General features: G+C 44.8%; 1 protein-coding gene across 2 annotated transcripts; it reads right to left on the bottom strand.

The window, feature by feature from the left end:
* Positions 1–1,888: 1,888 nt before the first annotated feature.
* LOC143332891 (platelet-derived growth factor receptor beta-like) lies at positions 1,889–17,356 on the bottom strand. Of its 2 annotated transcripts, XM_076750727.1 has the most exons (28): positions 16,836–17,356; positions 15,737–15,841; positions 12,522–12,599; positions 12,340–12,434; positions 11,719–11,914; positions 11,365–11,625; positions 10,715–10,845; positions 10,550–10,631; positions 10,257–10,331; positions 9,793–9,976; positions 9,510–9,625; positions 9,313–9,424; positions 9,134–9,236; positions 8,910–9,018; positions 8,630–8,724; positions 7,793–7,925; positions 7,257–7,361; positions 6,968–7,072; positions 6,097–6,199; positions 5,842–5,963; positions 5,437–5,549; positions 4,943–5,065; positions 4,725–4,836; positions 4,533–4,632; positions 3,855–3,960; positions 3,447–3,564; positions 3,163–3,301; positions 1,889–2,535 (listed from the first exon to the last, which is right to left on the bottom strand). In XM_076750727.1, the coding sequence occupies exons 3-28, from the start codon at positions 12,577–12,579 to the stop codon at positions 2,406–2,408; spliced, it is 3,126 nt and encodes a 1,041-aa protein (XP_076606842.1). In that variant the 5' UTR covers positions 12,580–12,599; positions 15,737–15,841; positions 16,836–17,356; the 3' UTR covers positions 1,889–2,405. The 2 variants fall into 2 exon arrangements, with proteins under 2 accessions (XP_076606842.1, XP_076606843.1); XM_076750728.1 differs by lacking the exon at positions 6,968–7,072 and having other exon boundaries at positions 16,836–16,971.
* Positions 17,357–19,666: the final 2,310 nt, after the last annotated feature.

Below are 19,666 nucleotides of genomic sequence, written 5' to 3'. Positions count from 1 at the left end.
ATAGAGGACTTCATATTTCTGACAGGACCCAGACGCAGGACAGTCGATGAGTATTACATGAAGGACGTCCACACGTGCACATTTCCTGCTGTTCTAACATGTCGGTCAGCCGTTAGAACAGCACACACTTAAAAAATAAATCGGGTTGGCAGATGAAAAAAAGACATGAAGCAAACTAGACTTAAATTTGATTTGATTTAACGAATAAAATCGAACGAGTGTTCAGCTGATTTTCAGTTTAAACACAAACTTGATGTTTTTGAACTTCCAGAGAAAAAGAAGAACTTTTGACTCAGTTTAAGTTTCTGTTTGAGGAAATATTTTTTAACATTCAGCACTTTTCTGACTTCTTTGTTCCACATTACAACAGGAAGTTAAAAAAAAAAAAAAAAACACAGGCAAAGGAGGCGGGGTCAGCCTGAGGGGGGGGGGCACAACTGAGGAGAACACCACCCCCTGTTGGGGTGACGAAGAAGAGCAAACAAGTGCTCCTACCACAAAGACACAACCTGAAACTCAAACTCTGGCAGTCGACAGTAAAGTTTCCATCCGAATGAAAAGTGGAAATATGTACATATATATGAGTAGTCATCAAACGCCTCCAAAAGCTAAAAGAAAGCTAAGCTAATTTCTCCCCCCGATAGTTAAACTGACTCTGAATGTTCCATGTGTGTCACATTCATTGACTTCGTGCTGCTTCACGTTGGAGTGGGACTCATGCAGACTTCTGCAGAGCTGGTCCAGTGGTATTGGTGGTGATTTCTTTAATATACGGTAATAAACAGAAGACTTACGGGATGGTGTGGCAGACAAAGTTCAAGTCCAAACGAAGCAGACAAGTCAACAGGGTGCAGGCAAGAATCAATAAGTCCAAAGGTGAATTAAGAAGTGATCAAAGATCCCAAAAACAAAGGAAACAATGGAGAGGGCTGGAATATTTGACACACAAGGTAAACCGACGAACTGGTAAAGAATGAGGGAAAAGACACTGAGGAGGGAAGACGAGGGACAGGTGAGACAAATCAACAATCACAAAGGTGGGAAAAACAGGAAGTAAAGCAAAAGATGACACACAAGGAAAACTTTCAATATAAAGCAGGAAATCAAAAAACTTACACCCACAGCCATGAAAGACACCGCCCTCAGTGGGCTCATCTTGGGTGGAGATCAGTCCGCCTACAGGTGCTGGTGTCTGGTGACCAGAACAACCTGGAGCTCAGCACTCTGAAGAAAGCGGAGATGGTTTTTCCACTCCAGGACCCGTACTCCTCCAGGACCCGTACTCCTCCAGGACCCGTACTCCTCCAGGACCCGTACTCCTCCAGGACCCCGAGGTGAGCAGGAAGGATTGTAGTCAACCCCCCCGAGTTCCGCCCCCTTTTCCAGTCTGCAGGTGGCCTCATCAACATCCCGGATGTGTAGTTTCTATTTTTCTACTTTCCATTTTTTTATTTGTATATTTCTTGACTTTTGCAGTGCATTTTATTTTTATTGTTATGCATCACTCCATCCGTTTTAATGGTGTTTTTACTTCCTGCTCTGTCTCTTTTCTTTCTTCCACCGTGAACCTTTGACATATGTACAAAACAAAAGAAATAAAGTGACTCACAAAAACAATCTGATAGAGAGGAAAATGAAAAGAAAACTAGTAAAGACACGCAGATATTCAGTCATTTTTGGTCGGAGAAAAAACATTTTTTGAACTGTGAAATAATTCGAACATGTCATGACAAACAGTTGTAAAAGTTCAGAAAACACTTATCAACTCATCAGGATTTTGTAGTGATAAATGATATAATTTATACGACTTTCATGAAGGTGGTGTCAGAAAATCAAATCGTTTTCACTGATGAAAATGTCAAAGTAAAAAAACAAACTGATGAACTGCTGGATTTTGTTTTGATATTTATTTGCAGAAATATTTTCAGTCCTGATGGGACTCAGAGCAGTTTGAATAAACACAAAGCAGATAATAATACAGATATAATTCTTCAGAATAATACGAGTAAATGAACAATATGAAGCTGAATAATAATAAAATAATAACTTCTTAATCTGATTCAGGACCTGCTGCACAGTTTACTGTGAACACAACTCTACTTCATATCAACAGGAATATTATTTCTGTCTCCTGTTTGAGGCGTCAGACACGATTATAAAAATATTAAAAATATTTAAAAGAAAACATAATTCCTTGGCAGCCTTACAGTCCATACTGTGGGGGAAATACCCCGGGTGGCCTCAGCAGGCGTCTGTGATGATGTCATGTTTTTATGAATGAATGATCCAGCTGGAGGAGGGCGTGGCCAAAGAAAGAAAATCGCTGCTGTGCTGCGTCTCTCAGGAGGACTGTGCAGAAATTTGGGTTTTTAAAACCTCATCAGCCTGGAAGGCAACTGAGCTCTTCACAGGCAACTCTCCTCCTCTTCCTCACGTCTGCAGGACGAAGCAGGAAGCTCCTCAGCGTCGTCTCTGTCTTCTGATGATGTCACTTCCTGTCCTCCTGCTGCATCCTGAGAGTCTGACATCTTAGGGCTGCAGAAGAGAGAGGTCATCATCATCATCATCATCATTATCATCAGGTGATGTAGTTACAGTGGGGGGGTTGCAGGTGAGGCAGTGACAGGGTGGGAAAGGTGTTTTAAAGTCAGACAGGAGAAACATGAGCTAAAACGTGCGTTTAACATCGCAGGAAACTCATCGCGCTGCCGGGTGAAGGCGACTGGCGGTCTCGTGGGCGGTGCTGACTGGGAGCTGCATCATGTGACGTGAACACAACTGCATGCTTTAATGTCGTGTTGTTCTGGTCTACCAAACAATCAAAGCACTTTACTACAAAAGTCACCTTCACCCATTCACACAATCACTCTGTGAGCTCCACCTCCTGAGCCACAGCCACCCCAATACACCAGATAAATTATTATAACGATGACGCAGTCTGCTGATGACGGTGACTCAGACCATGGACTACAAGTCCGTCAGTCAGCAGGTCACCTGGACATCACACCTGACAATAAACGCTTAAACATCTGCTCAGTTTAAGTTGGTAAGTCAGTGGTAGAGATATTAAATAACATAACACATGTTATAATTCAATATGCTTTGTATCTGAATATTTGTTGGGCTTAAATGTTCTTTCGGGATATTATTGAATTTTCATACCTGACTGCGTCCAGCGCAGCATCACTGCTGTTTTCTACGGTGATGTCAGTGATGGGGATGATGTAAGTGCCATGAGAGGGGCCCGCCTCCTCTGGCTCCACCTCCAACAGGTGAACCTTCACCTGAGGGACGAGACTTCCTGTAAACAACAAAGAGGGCGTTGGATGTCAAATGAGGTGAGTGCAGCTTTTTTTGATTAATATGATGATTAATAAAACCAACAATAAAACGATTTGTATTGATCTTTGGTAGAAATGTGATGAGTGTGTTTTTGTGAGTCTGACCATTTGTGTCCGTCTGTCCATCAGTCTCGTCTCCAGCAGGTCTGGTTGGACTCAGTCTGGATCGGACAACAGCCGGATTTTCACCTTTCAGGAAGTTCTCAGTGAGCTGGAGGTAACTCTGAAAACAACCACAGTGAATGAGTTACAGCAGAAAGAACCGTCCTGCAGTCATTAAATCAAAGAGAACTTTAAACAGGCAAACGTTCTCACAGCTGAAAACTACAGCTGGAACCTTTGAAGTGTCCCTTTGAAAAGTGAAAATAGTCAAATGAAACAGTCTGTAAAGGGAAACCAGCGGACTTCATGGCCGATCAGCTGACAGACACCTGTCACAGGTAAACTTACTGAAGCTTTGTCTCCTGTTACTGAGACATCAGCAAGATTAAAGATAATAAAGTAATCTGGCACCTTTTTGTGGTCGTCAGTCAACATGTTGCCCACGGAGACGACCAATGAGGAGAAAGATGGTCTATGCTGAGGTTTTTCCTCCCAACACTGTTTCATCAGATCAAACCTGAAGACAGAACAGAAGCTGTCAGACATGTTTAAAGACAAACTGTCAGACATCAACGAACCCTTCAGAGCTTGTCGTACTGTGTTTCTCCTCTGGAGACAAACACAAACGTTGTAGAGAAGGCTGTCAGGAGTAACTGAAGGTCACAGAGGAGCTCCTCTAAAATCACACCTCCATGTTGTGCAGGGGATTCCCTCCTTAAAAACTTGGTATTTCACAGCATCAGTGGTGGCGCCTGACGTCCTGCGTTGTGGCTGATTTGGGTCATCTCGTCACAAATAATGAATAATAATGATGTGAATGGTGTTTTCTGGACGCTTCACACTGACATGCTTCAAATAAACTCATCTCATATCGTATGTGTGTATTCTTCAGTCTACTCTGTCTAATTTTACAAGCTTTAGAAATAAAACCAGGCCACACTTTGTCTCTCAGTCCAGATCGTCCGTCAAACCCTTCAGGATGTGAAGTGTTGCTGTTACTTCCTATAAAATGGCGTCCATCTGGCTGATATGCTGAACCTGACGTGTAGAACACGTGTAGAACATGTGATGGTGAGCTGTGTGTCATACATGTTGTGAGGAGCGTGCTCAGGTTGGCTCATTCTGTAGCCTCTCTTCAGAGCAGTGTAAAACTCCTGGGTCATGGGCAGGTCGGGGTACGGGCTCCCACCTGGGACAAAACACACAAGATACTGCACTGATGGAGATATATACTGCTTTGGACTGGTGTGTGTAGATGTATACTGGTTTGAACTGGTTTACCAAGAGAGAAAATCTCCCACAATAAGACTCCATAGGACCAAACGTCGCTCTGACAGCTGTAAATGTTGTGGAAAATACTCTCTGGGGACATCCACTTCACCGGCAGGAAACTCTGAAAATGGAAAGAGAAGAGGGAACTTACGGTTGATCAGGTTTGTCCGCTGACGAACAGGCTAAACGAACTTCAGTCACAACGTTTTTTAATTAATTTAACAGACGTTTCCTCTGGCGATGTAGTCCTGATCCTTCGTCAGATCTCTGGCCAGACCAAAATCACAGATCTTCACCAGCTTCCCTTCACAGACCAGGACGTTCCTCGCCGCCAGGTCTCTGTGCACACACTGCAGGACACGCAACACGGCATGTGAAAAGACAACATGTGAACAAACAATATGTGAACAAACATGAGAACAAACAACATGTGAACAAACATGTGAACAAACAACATGTGAACAAACAACATGTGAACAAACAACATGTGAACAAACATGTGAACAAACAACATGTGAACAAACATGAGAGCAAACAACATGCCAACATGCAACAAGTTCCTTAATCAAATTTCTGGAAACATCAACATTCACAAACACACTGACGATGAATGTGTTGTATCAGCAGTCATGAATGAGTGATGTATCGATCAGTGATGTATCGATCAGTGATGTGTTAATAGTGATGTATTGATTAGTGATGTGTTGATTAGTGGTCGTACGTTTCTGCTGGTGAGGAAGTCCATGGCCTGAGCAACCTGGAAGGAGAAGCTGAGGAGGTCAGTGAGAGTCAGGAGAGGAGAGTCACTGAGGAGGAGAGACGCCTCCTGCTGGTCTGAAAGAGAACGACAGGTCGAGTCACAGGCAGACAGACAGACAGACAGACAGACAGACAGTCAGTCAGTCAGTCAGTCAGACAGATATAAACATAACTCATTATAATGTTTCATGAATGATCTTGAATGAATCTCATATTTCATGGTAAAAGCTGAGTGAACGTCGACTTTAAAGACTAAAGTTTCAGTTTCTAAAGTTGAAAATGACGTCAGGATTTGGAGACTTTCAAACTCTCATGTGAGAAATACTGAAGAATTAATTTATTCATGTTTCCATGTTGCTGCTGTCACCTGGCGGTGCGTACGGCGTCTCGTACACAGCAGGTTCGATGTCGGCGTAGCTGAGTTCCTTCATGGCAACGTACTGAACGTTCTCTTCCTTGTTCATGTCCATGTAGCCTCCATCACTGTCACTGCAGGGCGAGAGACACTCACAGTCAACACAGAGAGAGAGACAGACAGACAGAGAGACAGATACAGAGACGAGTACACAGAGACAGAGAGACAGGTCGATGGAGGATATAATGTTTCTGTGTGTGTGCTGACCTCTTGGTGTGTGTGTCGCTCTGTAAGAAGGTGTGTTTGTTCCTTTGAAGGTAGTTGACCAGGTCCCCATGACGACAGAACTCAGTGATCAGATAGACAGGACCTGGACAGAGACAGACAGACAGATGGACCGTCAGCCTGTTCTTTGCGCTGCAGTTCTCTCTTCCTCCAGCAGGTGGAGTAGCAGACGTCTTTCTGAGCTTGATAGACGTTTGTTTATTTATTTAGTTAATTTTTCAGGTTGGAGCCGGTGAGAGACGTGTCCACCTCATCTTCACCTGTCCCCCTTTACTCTGACAGTATTATCATGTTATTATACAAGTTACTGAGACAGAATCAATAATAACCGGAACCGCTGAAAGTCTTTACGTGAACGAATATTAAGTTTACAACAAGTTTTCACTACATGTTTCCAGACGAAGCATTAAAGCATCAGAGCACAGCCCGGCTGGTTTAGTCTTAGTCTGAATCTGAGACTGATCTGGATCAGCATGGAGGGTCTTTATTCTGAAAGCACAAAATGTAGACCGGCAGCATTAGTTTAGGTTCAAGTCAAGTCAAGGTTCAGGTTCAGGTTCAATTGAGGATTAAATCTGGATTAGTTTAGGTTTAAATCTGAATTAGTCTAGGATTAAGTCTGGATTAGTTTAGGATTAAATCTGGATTAGTTTAGGTTTAAATCTGAATTAGTCTAGGATTAAGTCTGGATTAGTTTAGGATTAAGTCTGGATTAGTTTAGGATTAAATCAGGATTAGTTTAGGTTTAAATCTGGATTAGTTTAGGATTAAATCTGAATTAGTTTAGGATTAGGTCTGGATTAGTTTAGGATTAAGTCTGGGTTAAGAATTAAATCAGGGTGTAAGTGTGCACCTCCTCTCGTGCACGCTCCAAGCAGGTTGACGACGTTCAGGTGAGGACCGAGATGAATCAAAACCTTCAGCTCCGACATCAGACACTGAACTGCACCGCTGCTGGCTGAACACACACAACATATCATGTCACTTTCATTCACCAAAATATCAATAATCAATCTGATTGATTCACTGGACGTAACATGCTGACATCCAACACTCCAAATATCACTTAGACAGACAGACAGACAGACAGACAGACAGACAGTGAGACAGACATAAAGACAGAGAGAGAGACAGGTACGTACGTTTGACCATCTTGATGGCCACTTTAGTTGTAGAATGAGAGTGAAGTAGACCAGAGACGGTCGCTTCAACCACACGACCAAACGCACCTGAACCCAACACTTGACCTGTAGACAGGCAGACAGGCAGACAGGCAGACAGGCAGGCAGACAGAGTGGAAAGGTCAGACCGGGGAAATTTGTTCTTTTTTCTGTTTTGATTTCACACAAAGTTTTGTTGCTTTTATCATCATCAACCTCTCAAGAGAAAACATCAATGAGTACTTTTATTTTGAAAGAGTGACAATTTGACATCATGATTGACGGTTGAGATTAGTTTTTGATTAAACTGGGATTAGTTCAGCTTTGCATTATTGCAGGACTAGTTTGTGGTTTACTACGACTTGGCTGCTTGGGATTTCCTCACACAGTGTTGTCTCTGCAGATTTAGTACTACCATGTATTCACAGAGTATTCTCGAGTACTACAATGTCTGAGGACATTATTTTGAACCACATCCTCTTTGTTGTATGTGGTCTCACGTGTTTTCAGAGTATTACCTAGTACTATGTTGTCTCGTGGTACTTCCCAGGTGGAGTCGTAGGGCAGGTGGGCGGGGTCCAGGTAGGTGTACTGCTGTCCATCAGGACTCACCGATTCAATCACCTTCCAGCGAACTTCATAATGTGGCTTCTAAAAAACAGGAAGAGATGTTGACAACTCAGGTAACAAAAATAAAAGATGCCACTGCAAAAATCTCATGTTGTCATGGCTACCAAGCAATAATGCTGCTTAATGTGGGGACTCCTTAGAAACTCTGAGCCGGATGGGCGCCATTTTACAGGAAGTAGCAGCGACACCTCGGCCTGTGAGCGATGAAGGTTGAGTGCACTTAGTTGTATCGAAGGCTGCTTCATATGATCACCTGCGTGTACCTTTAGGATCCAGAACTCACATCCTGAAGGGTTTGACGGACATGACGATCTGGACTGAGAGACAAAGTGTGGCCTGTTTTTTTCTAAAGCTTGTAAAATTAGACAGACTGAAGAACACACACATATGATTTGAGATTAGTTTGCCGTTAGTCTGCGCAGGAGAGAAAATGACAAATCATCTGTGATTGAGCTGGAGTCAGACGACCTCCTGCAGGTTTAGTCTCACCTTAATAAACAACTTTTTAGGTTTAGTTTATCCAAAAAGTAACGAGACGACACAAACCAGCCACAATGCAGGACGTCAGATGTGAAATACCCAGTTTTTAAGGAGTCACCACCATGTCTTCATGTCATGTAAAATAATACAACCAGTACTACAGTACTACTACAGTTCTTTGCTATGTGGGGCACTAATACACCATTAAAACTGCAGTTAATAATAGTACTACGCTGCATACTGACTTTTCTCCAGAGAAGAATGAGAATGATGAGGAAGATGACGGCGAGGATGACCAGAACCAGAACTGCTGCCAACACCGCAACCTGAGACAGAAGAGCTGGAGACAGGCAGAGAGAGAGACAGAGAGCGAGAGAGACAGTGTCATGTACAGAATGCTAATTAATAATGTAGTACTGCAGTACTACATTACAGTATTTGTACATACAGTTGGACAGTATTTGCAGGTCAGTATTGTAATGTGCTAGAGTAGTACTACTGTAGTACTGCAGTATATGTACGTACAGTTGGACAGTATCCGCAGGTCTCTGGCTCGTCGTCCTGCAGAGTTTTTGGCTTCACAGCGAACAGCTGACAGAGAGATGAGACTCTGCAGAGTCAACACACTGCGTACCTGCACAGGTGAGACACGCACACTCACAGCTGATCAATCTTGATTATTATTTTTGATTCTAATTGTTATCTCTCCTCCCAGCTGATGACATCACACCGATGACCCTACTGGTTACCTGGGTGACACCTCTCTCTTCCACCTCAGTAGTGTTCTCCTGCAGCGTCCCGCCCTCTGAGGCTGCTGATAGGCTCCTCCAGCCACCTGTCAAATTATTGCACCTGCAGGAGACAAACAGGGTTACCGTGACAGCACATGCACTGGTACAGCGCTTTGTCTGTGTTTGCATGTGTTTACCTTTGTGAGGTGTGACAGGTGTACCAGGTGACCGATGGGGGTGGAGCTCCCTCGCTGACACACACAACCATCTTACTTCCAACCTCAGACAGCGACGTGATCCTAGGGGGCGCTGGACACACACACACACGCTGTGAGCAGCCTGTCTGTCCATCATCCTGTCTCTCTCTCTTTCACTCGCTGTCTGTCTGTCTGACCTTTGACCTCCAGGCTAAATGCAACCTCCTCAATGTCATCATCGTTGGAAACAGTCACTGTGTAACTTCCTGTCTGATCCATCTGGACTCGAACCAGCGTCAGCGTGCTCACATACCTGCAATCAATCAATCAATCAATCAATCAATCAATCAATCAATCAGACAGACAGACAGACAGACAGACAGACAGACTGTTTCTTCTTCAACATGTCGGCCAGTAAAGATGTAATTTTATTATTATTATTATTAGTTTTTATTATTTCTAACGCAACCTCTGATCTACCTGCTTCCCGCCAGGTGTGTGGTGGTGATGGAGGTGGTTTCCATAGCAACAGTCTGGTTGTCTTTGGTCCAGTGGACGGTGGGGACGGGGTGGGCGTCGACCTCCACACTAAACTCTACCGTGTGATGGAGAAGAGATGACACGTTGGTCTCACCTGAAGGCCACAGGTAGACATAACCTCGATCTGCAGAGAGAGCGAGACAGTTTACCTATCCGTGTGTTCACCTGTGTCTGTGATTGGGTGTACTGTGTATACCTTACATTGTGGGGACATACATCTGTTTGCACAGTTACATTGTGGGGACTCGTGGTCCTCATGGGGACAAATGGAGTGAAGGTTAAGGTAACTCTTTGGGAAATGAATGGATGTCTATGTAATGTCCCCATAAGTTATGTACACACGATTTTGTGTGTGTGTGTGTGTGTGTGTGTGTGTGTGTGTGTGTGTGTGTGTGTTTACTGACCCAGCACTGTCACTGTAATGTTTTTCTTCACAGTTTGTTCCTGCGTTGTCTCCTGCACCACACACACATATACACCTACAGGAGACACACACACACACACACACACAAGCCCAAACAACAAGAACATCTGGTTCAACGTTACCAAAGTAACTGTTAGATGTCATTCATGACTGTTTACCAGGTGACCAGGTGACCTTTATGAACAGCTACAGCAGAAGGCTGTTGTTCCCTCAGTGCGGTCTGTCAGGCAGAATCACACTTTTTCCTGAAAGTCAGTCAAATCAGTGACCTACCAGAATCTTCCACTGTTGCCGTGGAAATGTTAATGAAGGAGCGGATCCGATTGGGCAGAAAGTCGGTCAGAGGCTCAATTTTCTGAAGAACACAAGAAAAAACTTGAAACGAAACAGTTTGATGACAGTTCAGACAAAGAGGCAGCTGGAGAAAGAGACAGGTACCTGTCTGCGGGGGAAGTCCCAGGAGAAGTAAACCATCTCAGTGTCTTTGACGGTGCAGTTCACAGTCAGAACCTCCCCCTGTTTCAACACACTGCTGGACACCGTCAGATCCACCTCCATCACCTTTGGAACTGAGAGGCAGACAGGTGGAGGGACAGCCGCACAGGTAGCCAGAGAAAAGGAGGTGTTCATGGAAACTATCAAGTTTAATCTGATCTCGCAGAACTCACTCTTCATGCAAATCTGATCTAACCTAACAGGAGAGATTTACAGGGAAATACTGAGACAAGAGGATGGGAGGAGGGTGAAGTCGATCTCAGAACATCTGAATACTGACTCTGTTCTGTCAGGAGACCTGAGACCAGGTCAGCCTTATAGATCAGAACAAACTTCAGCCTCATCGCTGCCATTCAATAGGAAACCTCCACCACATTGATACTGTCAGAACTTTCTGCCGTGGTAAAAACTGATCTGATCTGATTTAATCTAATTTGGTCTAATTAGACCTAATCCAGTCTAATATAATATAAATAAACTCTCACCTAAGGTAGCTGAATGTAAAGGCTAAATGTAAATTACTCTGACCCAATCCAGTCTAACCCTAATCTAATCTGATCTAATCTAATTGAATCTTAATCTAATATCCTTACCCACAATGCTGAAGACATAGTACACCTGCGACTCTCTCTCCTCATCTCCACGGGCGGCCAAGCACACGTATGACGTGTCGTTCAGACGACCCGTGAAGCCACGGCCCGGCTCGAACTTCGTCCCGGTAACTGGTGTCCTGCCGGGACGTTCGTACAGCGAGACGTTGAGCTGTGGGTCAGAAACCACGCAGGGAATGGTATCTTCCTCCGCCTCCTTCATCACCACACCTGGACCCAGCGGGACAAACCACTCATCTGGACCTTGAGGGGGAACAGGTAGGATGAGAACATCCGGAGATACGTGTCTCATGCATAGGATGGATACAATCAATATACGATAGATGTCATGGTCACCTCGACCAGGTATGAAGATGTCGATGTCTCTGCTTTGATAGGATGATGCTTCCTCACAGGTGTATCTCCCAGAATTCCTCCAGGTGACATTAGAGAGCTGCAGGACACTACTTGACCCCTGATTCTCCACAACAACCCCGTCCACCAAAGTGTCCTGAGGTAACCGCCATGTCACCTGACTCCACCCTGAACACACCTGCAGAGAAAGACAGGTACCAGAACCAAACTCAAACACGTTGTCAGGATCTGCAGGTTCTCTCCTTTTTGCCTGGTGTGCTCCTGTGTTTCCTCCTCCTTCTGTCTCCTGCCTGTCTCTCCTCTGTCTGTCCTGTGTCTGTGCGTGGCCCGGCAACCTCCTCTCATGAGCACACCTGTCCTCAATCATTCAATCAAGCCTTAGCCAGCGTTTGCCTAAATCATAACACACACCTGGGAAGAGAGACAGGTCTCTGACTTCATTCACAAAATACTGCTCCAGAGGAGACAGACAGGTACCTGAACACACCTGCAAAGACAGACAGGTATCTGTGGACACACAGAAAGGTGTCTGAAGAGAGAGGTACCTGTAGGGACCAGTAGAGACAGACGGGTACCAGCAAAGACATACAGGTGCTTACTGACCACAGTGAAGTTGGTATTTGCATTGAGCAGAACTTCAGAGGACGAAGGCAGCAGCTCCAAACAGACGGTCCCTTCCGGATGAACCAGGAACACACCTGCAGACAGACAGACCGACAGACAGACAGGCGTCAGCCCACCTGTAAAGTCTGGTGAATTTTTAAAGGAATAATATTGTTACCCACCAAACAGGAAGTGCAGCACGTTCAAACTTCCTGTTTGCCCTCTGATGGACACCATCATTGGCCAAGGAGCTTGACCAGCTACAACAAAGAGAGGGAAGAGATTTCAAATTAAAAGTCTAACTGTGATGTCATGTAACCAGAGAGAAGAGATTTCAAATTAAAAGTCAAACTCCTTCCTTTAACAACCCATGAAGGGCCAGTGAAGGGCGGTCCTTCGCTATTTTATGGTTAGAGGGTAAATAGCTAACCTGTTGATCACAGACATCACCATTTTAATGACAATAAATATTAATGTGAATGAACTATCATTTTATATTCAGGTGTGGCCATAACTGGTCTGCAGGTACGCATGTGCAGCAAGAATCAGGTGTAGGTGCTAAGTGAATTGGGTCTGGGTGATACAATGGATAATGTTGTAAATAGGAACACTATGGGTGGACACTGTAAAGAGTTTGCACCGTGAAGCTGTTATAGTCTAGCAGATGACAGTAATGCAACACTTATGGATGCAAATATGATAATGCCATAAAGCTCAACAGAAGAAGAAGGCATCAATACGCATGTTTCTTGTCAACGTATTTCACTCGATGAAGTAACCCACTGTGACAGCAGACATATGAGACTGGATATGAGACTGCTGGGGGACTTCCAGTGATACACTGAGCTCCTCTCTCCTCCTCTCCCTCTCCATCTGTACAAATTCATGTCCCATTAATTCATGTTGTTAACGTGGCTTCTTCCCCAGAGTCTTTGTGCTCTCTCAGTTGTGGTTGCACCTCGATTGTGGATGATGTGGATGTGCATACTGCCATGGTCCTGCTTGACACCCACTGCAACTGCCCTTATTATTAGTCATATTTCTATTATTATAAGATACACATTATTATTATTTTGTGCATATATTAATATGCTATATTAATTAACTATATTTATTATCATACACTAGTATAATTAGTCTATTATTATGGCTGTCATTTTTATTGTCATTGTCTCTCTCTCTAATCAACCGCTCAAGGCAGATGGTCACCCATGTGCTGCCATTCGTCTTCAAGCAGCTCTCCATCGCCATGCTGCCCTCAGCCCCCACAGTACTGCACACATAATCACATGTCTGGATGCATCTGTGCAGACAGACCAGAGCTTCCCAGGTTAGTTGTCCACTGTGCTGGTCTCATCTAGGACTGTTTCACCAGCCACCATAACATCGCAGTGTATACTTGCCCCACAGAGACATGTGGAGACCCTGAGGTGGGGTCATTCCAGGGTTGGATAGAGCACATGAGGCCATATTTCCCAGTTGTTACCAGGGATGACACTGCTGAGGATGTGGATGAGGTGATGTGGCCAAACCCTAACAGGCAGCAGGATCCATAAATCAAGGTACATTATGGGAAATGTGGGATCCAGAGTTTGGTGACTAAAAGTCAGGATGTTTTTGACCATCCTGTTTTTAATGTCTCTCTCACACTACCAACTGCTGTATGACCCACTGAAGACAGGAACCAGATGAAAAACTCTGGAATGAGTCTGGATTTAGTTAAACAGAAACAGTCAGAACGTCTGTGGAATCATTTGAGCTACGATGGTTCAAACAGACCTGAACACATTCCTGTGTGTGTGTGTGTGTGTGTGTGTGTGTGTATGTGTGTGTTTTCACAGGGTTTTTTTTTCTTCTCCCTCCATAGAAAAAAGAAGACTGAGTCCAGCCATCCAATCAGAATGTGTCCTTAGTCATCTCAGCCAATCAGAGGTCTCATTGATCCTGCGAGAGGGAGGAATGTGAGTCGACCACCGAAGAAGAAAATAAACAGGAAAGAATTTCCTGTGGGCAGCTGAGGGGAGACTTTTCAGCATCACTTTAAATTCAGTTCATCACAGTTTTCAGCCAATCACAGCTCTGCAGCTTCTATTCAATCCGTGGCAGACAGTTTATTTTAGGCGTCATTGGAAAAAAAAAAATCCATAATAACCTTTCAGCATGTTGTAATTCCAGTGGTCTGAGACAAAACTAGAATTGTGAACCTCCTCTTGGCAGTTTTCAAGCTTTAGAAAACCTAGTCCAGACAGGATTCTTCAGCCAATCACAGGTCTTTTCAGAAAGACAGCATTCCTATTGGCTCTTCTACATATGCAGATGCATGTACACGCCCCTTCAGATGGTGAAAGTCTAGCCTCTCACAGCCAGAACTCTGTCCACACTTTGAGTGCTGTGCAGCGCTGGACAAAGAGAAAACGTATTCAACGGTGGAAAATCCTGCAGCTTGTGCTGATTCTCTGCCTACAGCAGCGTGCAGAACAAAACGCTCTACATGGGGGGTCTGTTTTCTAGTCCATGGTCCACTCAAAGCACTTTACAAGCCAGCAGCCACCCATTCACACACACACACATTTGGGGTTCAGTATCTTGCTAACAGACACTTTGACATGCAGACTGGAGCAGTCTGGGATCCAACCATCGACCTTCTGATGAAGTGCTTTGAGAACCTGCTTTTCCATTGAAAACAACATCCCAGCCAGCCTGGATCCACAACAGGTTACATTCAGAACCAACAGATCCACAGAGGACGCCATGTCCACTGCCGTCCACCCAGTCCAACACCACAGAATGTTGTTTGTTGATTACAGCTCAGCTTTCAACACAATGAGAAACCGATTGACAAATGTAACACTCTGGACTTGAGTACCACACTCTGCAGCTGGACACTGGACTTCCTCACAAACAGACCCCAGAGAGTCCTGACAGGGGGTCACACCTCCTCCACCCATTCTCCACCTCAGTGTGTGCTTCCTGCTGTTCTGAGGTATATTTAGGTGTTGGGGAGTTCTACTGCACGTCTTTAAAGTAGTAGCCTATAAAGTCTTCAGTGTCTTGGAGGGAGCTCTGTGAAGTCTAAATGTCCTGTGTGATGTAATGCAAGTCAGCGTCGGCTGGAAACTGAGCCAAGTCTGTTGGTGTGGAGTCCTAAAAGTGAGCTGCGCAGAGCTGTGTAGCTGCTGCTCATCTCTGCTGCAGGCTACATTAGCTGCTGCTAGCATAACACACACAAACCTCACACTCAGCTGTCACAGGCAGAATTGCATTGTGGGCGATGTAGGTGGCAGGTGTTGACAAAAGAAGGATGTGTGGAATCAAATCAAAACTTCTTTTAACGGAGAGTAAAACCAAGAGCTAAACATCTCTGACCTCACACTCACCTGATCTACAGGTGTCTCACCTGTCTGTCACTCCTGCATGTTCATGGTTGTTTTCTGTCTCCTGGTTGGTTCAGATCAGATGACTGACGGCTGTCAATTACAGTCCGATGTCAGTGACTTCTGACCTTCAGAAAGAGACAGAATGAATGTAAACATACAGTCTCTGAAGCTTTTCATCTGAACGATCAACAAACAAATCCCCTCACTTCCTGCAGATGTTTCACAATAAAAGCCAGAGAGAATCATGTGAATATCGGCCCAAAGAATTTTGAGGAAACATTAAATCTACAAAAAACACATTTGTCGTCATTCAGTTTATGATGAAAAATAAAGTTTCAGTGTGTCAGAGCTGAACCGGTGATTCTGTGAGTTTATGAGAAGCAGCTGTTCCATATCAATCACATGTCAATCACATGTCAATCACAGGTATTGTGATCAATCATTATGTATGTTCTTATTCTCTGAGAAACTGTACTTTCAGTCTTTATTCTCTGAAGCTGATGAAAGAAACAAGGCAAGAAATAAACATCAGTGGTAATCAATAGTGATTAATACTGATCAGCACAAATGACTGTACCTTTTTGCCTTTAAGTTTTAATTAGGTTCTTTTTGATCAGCGTGATCATTTCAAGGCTGGAACAACTTCAACAAGTATTTCAGAAAAACAGATTTATTGTCTTTATAACAGTTTGTAATAATCAGCTTCAGTAAACGTGTTTAAAGTCATCAGACTGAAGGTAAACGAGTGTGTGATTATATTTCATATCACCTGAAGACAGCCAGTTTATAAAATATAACACAGTCTGACATTAAACTAGAGGATGATGCAGTACAAGTATCATGTGTACATGAATGCATCACAGTAGTAATAATCCAATCATAATAATCAGTCTGCATGCAGTACTTTTACTTCACATACATTTCACTAATAATACTTGTGTATTTAAACCACTAACATTCTGAATGTAGTAATGCAAATCCTAGTATGTATTTTGTATTTGTACACTCTGGTACTGTGAGTTTTACTGCAGTATTTGATGCGAGGACACAAAGTCAAATCAGCAGAATCCGAGGAAACCAAGTGAAAGAGTGAACAAAAAGAAAGACGCTTGTTCAAACCTTCTGATGCTCTTCTTCTTCTTCTTCTTCTCCTTCTTCTTCTTCTTCTTCTTCTTCTTCAGTGGTTTTCGCTCTTCTTTCTGTCACTCCTCTTCTTCTTCCCTTCAGTCCGAGTTCATTCCAGACGGCCGACGAATGGAAACCAACAGACTGACTCACAGTGGGAGAGAGAGAAGAGAGGAGACAGAGAGGGGAGAGAGAGAGAGAGAGAGGAGAGAGAAGGGGGGAGAGAGAGAGAGAGAGGAGAGAGAGGGGCAGAGAGAGAGAGAGAGAGAGGAGAGAGAAGGGGGGAGAGAGAGAGAGAGAGGAGAAAGAGGGGCAGAGAGAGAGAGAGAGAGGGGAGGGGGGAGAGAGTGAGAGAGGAGAGAGAGGGGCAGAGAGAGAGAGAGAGAGAGAGAAGAGAGAAGAGAGGGGAGAGAGAGATAGAGAGATAGAGAGAGAGAGAGGAGAGGGGGAGAGAGTGAGTGAGAGAGAGAGGGGAGAGATAGAGAGAGAGAGGAGAGGGGGGGAGAGTGAGAGAGGGGAGAGAGAGGGGAGAGAGAGAGAGCGGGAGAGAGGGAAAACGTAACGTCTGTTTTCAATCTGTCTCTCTGTCGTTCGCCCTCCCTCCCCTCTCTCTCTGTCAGGAAGTGAACCGAGTCCAAGACACACACACACACACACACACACACACACACACACACACAAACACACACTAAAAGGTCTTTTTGTGAGTTTCTGCATTAATTTTTACTGTCGAGTCTGTGTGTGTGTGTGTGTGTGTGTGTGTGTGTGTGTGTGTGTGTGTGTGCGCGCACGTGAGTGTGTTTGTGTGTGTGTGTGTGCCTGTCGTAGCGTGTGTTTCCAGGAGTGTAGGACTTGGGGGGGGCAGCATCGAGAATGTCCATTGGGTCCAGAATGTGTGTGTGTGTGCGTGTGCGTGTGCGTGTGCGTGTGCGTGTGTGTGTGTGTGTGTGTTCCTGTCACTGTATCCCAGTGGGGACCTTAACCTGACTGCACACCAACCCACGGGGATGTCCCGTCACTGTGGGGACCAAACTGGAGTCCTCATGTGTCATGAAGTCATGCTTTTAGGGTCAGAGGTTTGGATAGGATTAGGGTAAGGGACATGCATGTCCCCACAGGGAACAAACGTGTGTGTGTGTGTTTTGCAGTAAAGCTCATTAAATAAAGTGGTGTGTGTGTATGAGAGAGACACAGAGTGAGAGAGACACATTAGTTTGAGCCGACATATTGATGAATTGATCAGCAATAATTCACTCACTGATCGATAAAGCAGCAGCAGTTTGAAAGTCCGACATTGTTAGGCTTGGCCCAAAAATATAAATTACTGGACTCAATGTACAGATCCGGAAACAAGAGTAGAAAAAAACAAACCAAATTTATTTACAATTATGACAACACAAAACACACTCATAAGGAGTGAATAACAAATAACTAAAGGCGCACTCAAAAGGAGTGGAGATGACAGAGACAAAAAGCGCACCCAACGGGTGGAGAGAGAAACAAAAGGCACACTCGACGAGTGGAACAAACAATTTCTCCACATGGGAGGCTGAGGCTGGGCACAGGCTGAGCGTGGCTGGTAGGCACTGCGAACACACAAAGCACAGGTGAGACAAGGGAACACACCCACAGGCTGAAGACTGAGATCGCAACTAGGCATAGACTGCGGGTACTAACGGGGCTCGGTTCTCGATAACTCATGGAAGAGATCAGGATAATCCGGCGAGTTGTTAGTTAGACAGCAGCTGGAGGAGACCAGCAGAAGCCCGGCGAGCTGAAGCTAACTAGCTGAAGCTAACTGGGACTAACTAGTTCTATGGATATGTACGAGACAGTGAGCGACACCCCCAGAGGCGATCAGAGAGAACACGGTCTAGTGGAAAGGTGCTTAAGAATGAATGAGGGATAAAACTCAACCAGCTAAATGCAGGCAAACTAGACAAGGCAAGACCTTGAGACGGACGAGGAACCAAACCAGGACTCAAACCACAGTTTTTGGAGCTTCCCACAGCCAGCAGAGTGGATCAAACAACCAGGACAAGCAGGAGGAAGCCAGCGGCAGGGAGGAGAGTGAGGATTAAGTGGTCCAAGAGGATAGCCAAAGACATCTGGTGCTGGAAACAAGACTTGCTGGGCTGATGGATAAGAAGCTAGAAGCCCTCATGGTGGTCACATACACCTCTGGGATTGAAAGAGATCGAGGAACAACCATCAGAACTGCATCTACTGATCTGAGGCAGCTCTCAGGCACATGGCCTCCATCCTGCGTACTGCATCCCAGTCAACTAGCAATACCTTTGATGTCCAAGTTTATATCCGGCCTACTAGCAACCAGCTTGCAACCCTGCCTGCGAGCATCCAGCCAGCTAGCCACCAGCCTGATTCCTGACCTGCTAACTGGAAGCTTGATTCCTGGCCTAATAGCATCCAACTTGCTAGCCTCCTGCCTTTAAGCTTCCAGGCTGCTAGCCTCTGGCATGCTAGCTACCAGCATGCTAGCCTACAGCCTACTTTTCAATTGATCAGGCTCGGGCTCATAAGCCTGCAGTCTTCTAGTCCTGACCCAGCAAGTCTACTACTTGCATGTCCTGACCCTACATTTCATGAACCCTGTGGGCTTTTTATTGTTCAACTGAGGAGCCATCCTAATGTCCCACGGTCACCCTTTGAATATACTTACCTTTTTCATGGAGGCCACAGAAGATGTGACATCACTGGCAGCCCAGTACCACAGAGCTCTCACCAGCTCTGTCATCTCTCCAGTCAACAACCTGGCTGATACCAGCCCCTGGTCCCCCGTCTGTGGTCCAGCTGACTCCTGTTCC

Source organism: Chaetodon auriga, chromosome 15 (genome assembly GCF_051107435.1).
Source record: "Chaetodon auriga isolate fChaAug3 chromosome 15, fChaAug3.hap1, whole genome shotgun sequence".
Lineage (NCBI taxonomy): Eukaryota > Metazoa > Chordata > Actinopteri > Chaetodontiformes > Chaetodontidae > Chaetodon > Chaetodon auriga.
This window is presented reverse-complemented; position numbering and strand designations above follow the sequence as displayed.

What these genes read in the sequence shown, in the direction of transcription:
- LOC143332891 (XM_076750727.1), bottom strand. Translation starts at nt 12,579, where the DNA reads ATGATGGTGTCCATCAGAGGGCAAACAGGAAGTTTGAACGTGCTGCAC. An exon ending in ACACACCTGGCGGGAAGCAG is followed by an intron (nt 9,626 to 9,792) that starts GTAGATCAGAGG and finishes GATTGATTGCAG; the next exon opens with GTATGTGAGCACGCTGACGC. An exon ending in ATTTAGCCTGGAGGTCAAAG is followed by an intron (nt 9,425 to 9,509) that starts GTCAGACAGACA and finishes GTGTGTGTCCAG; the next exon opens with CGCCCCCTAGGATCACGTCG.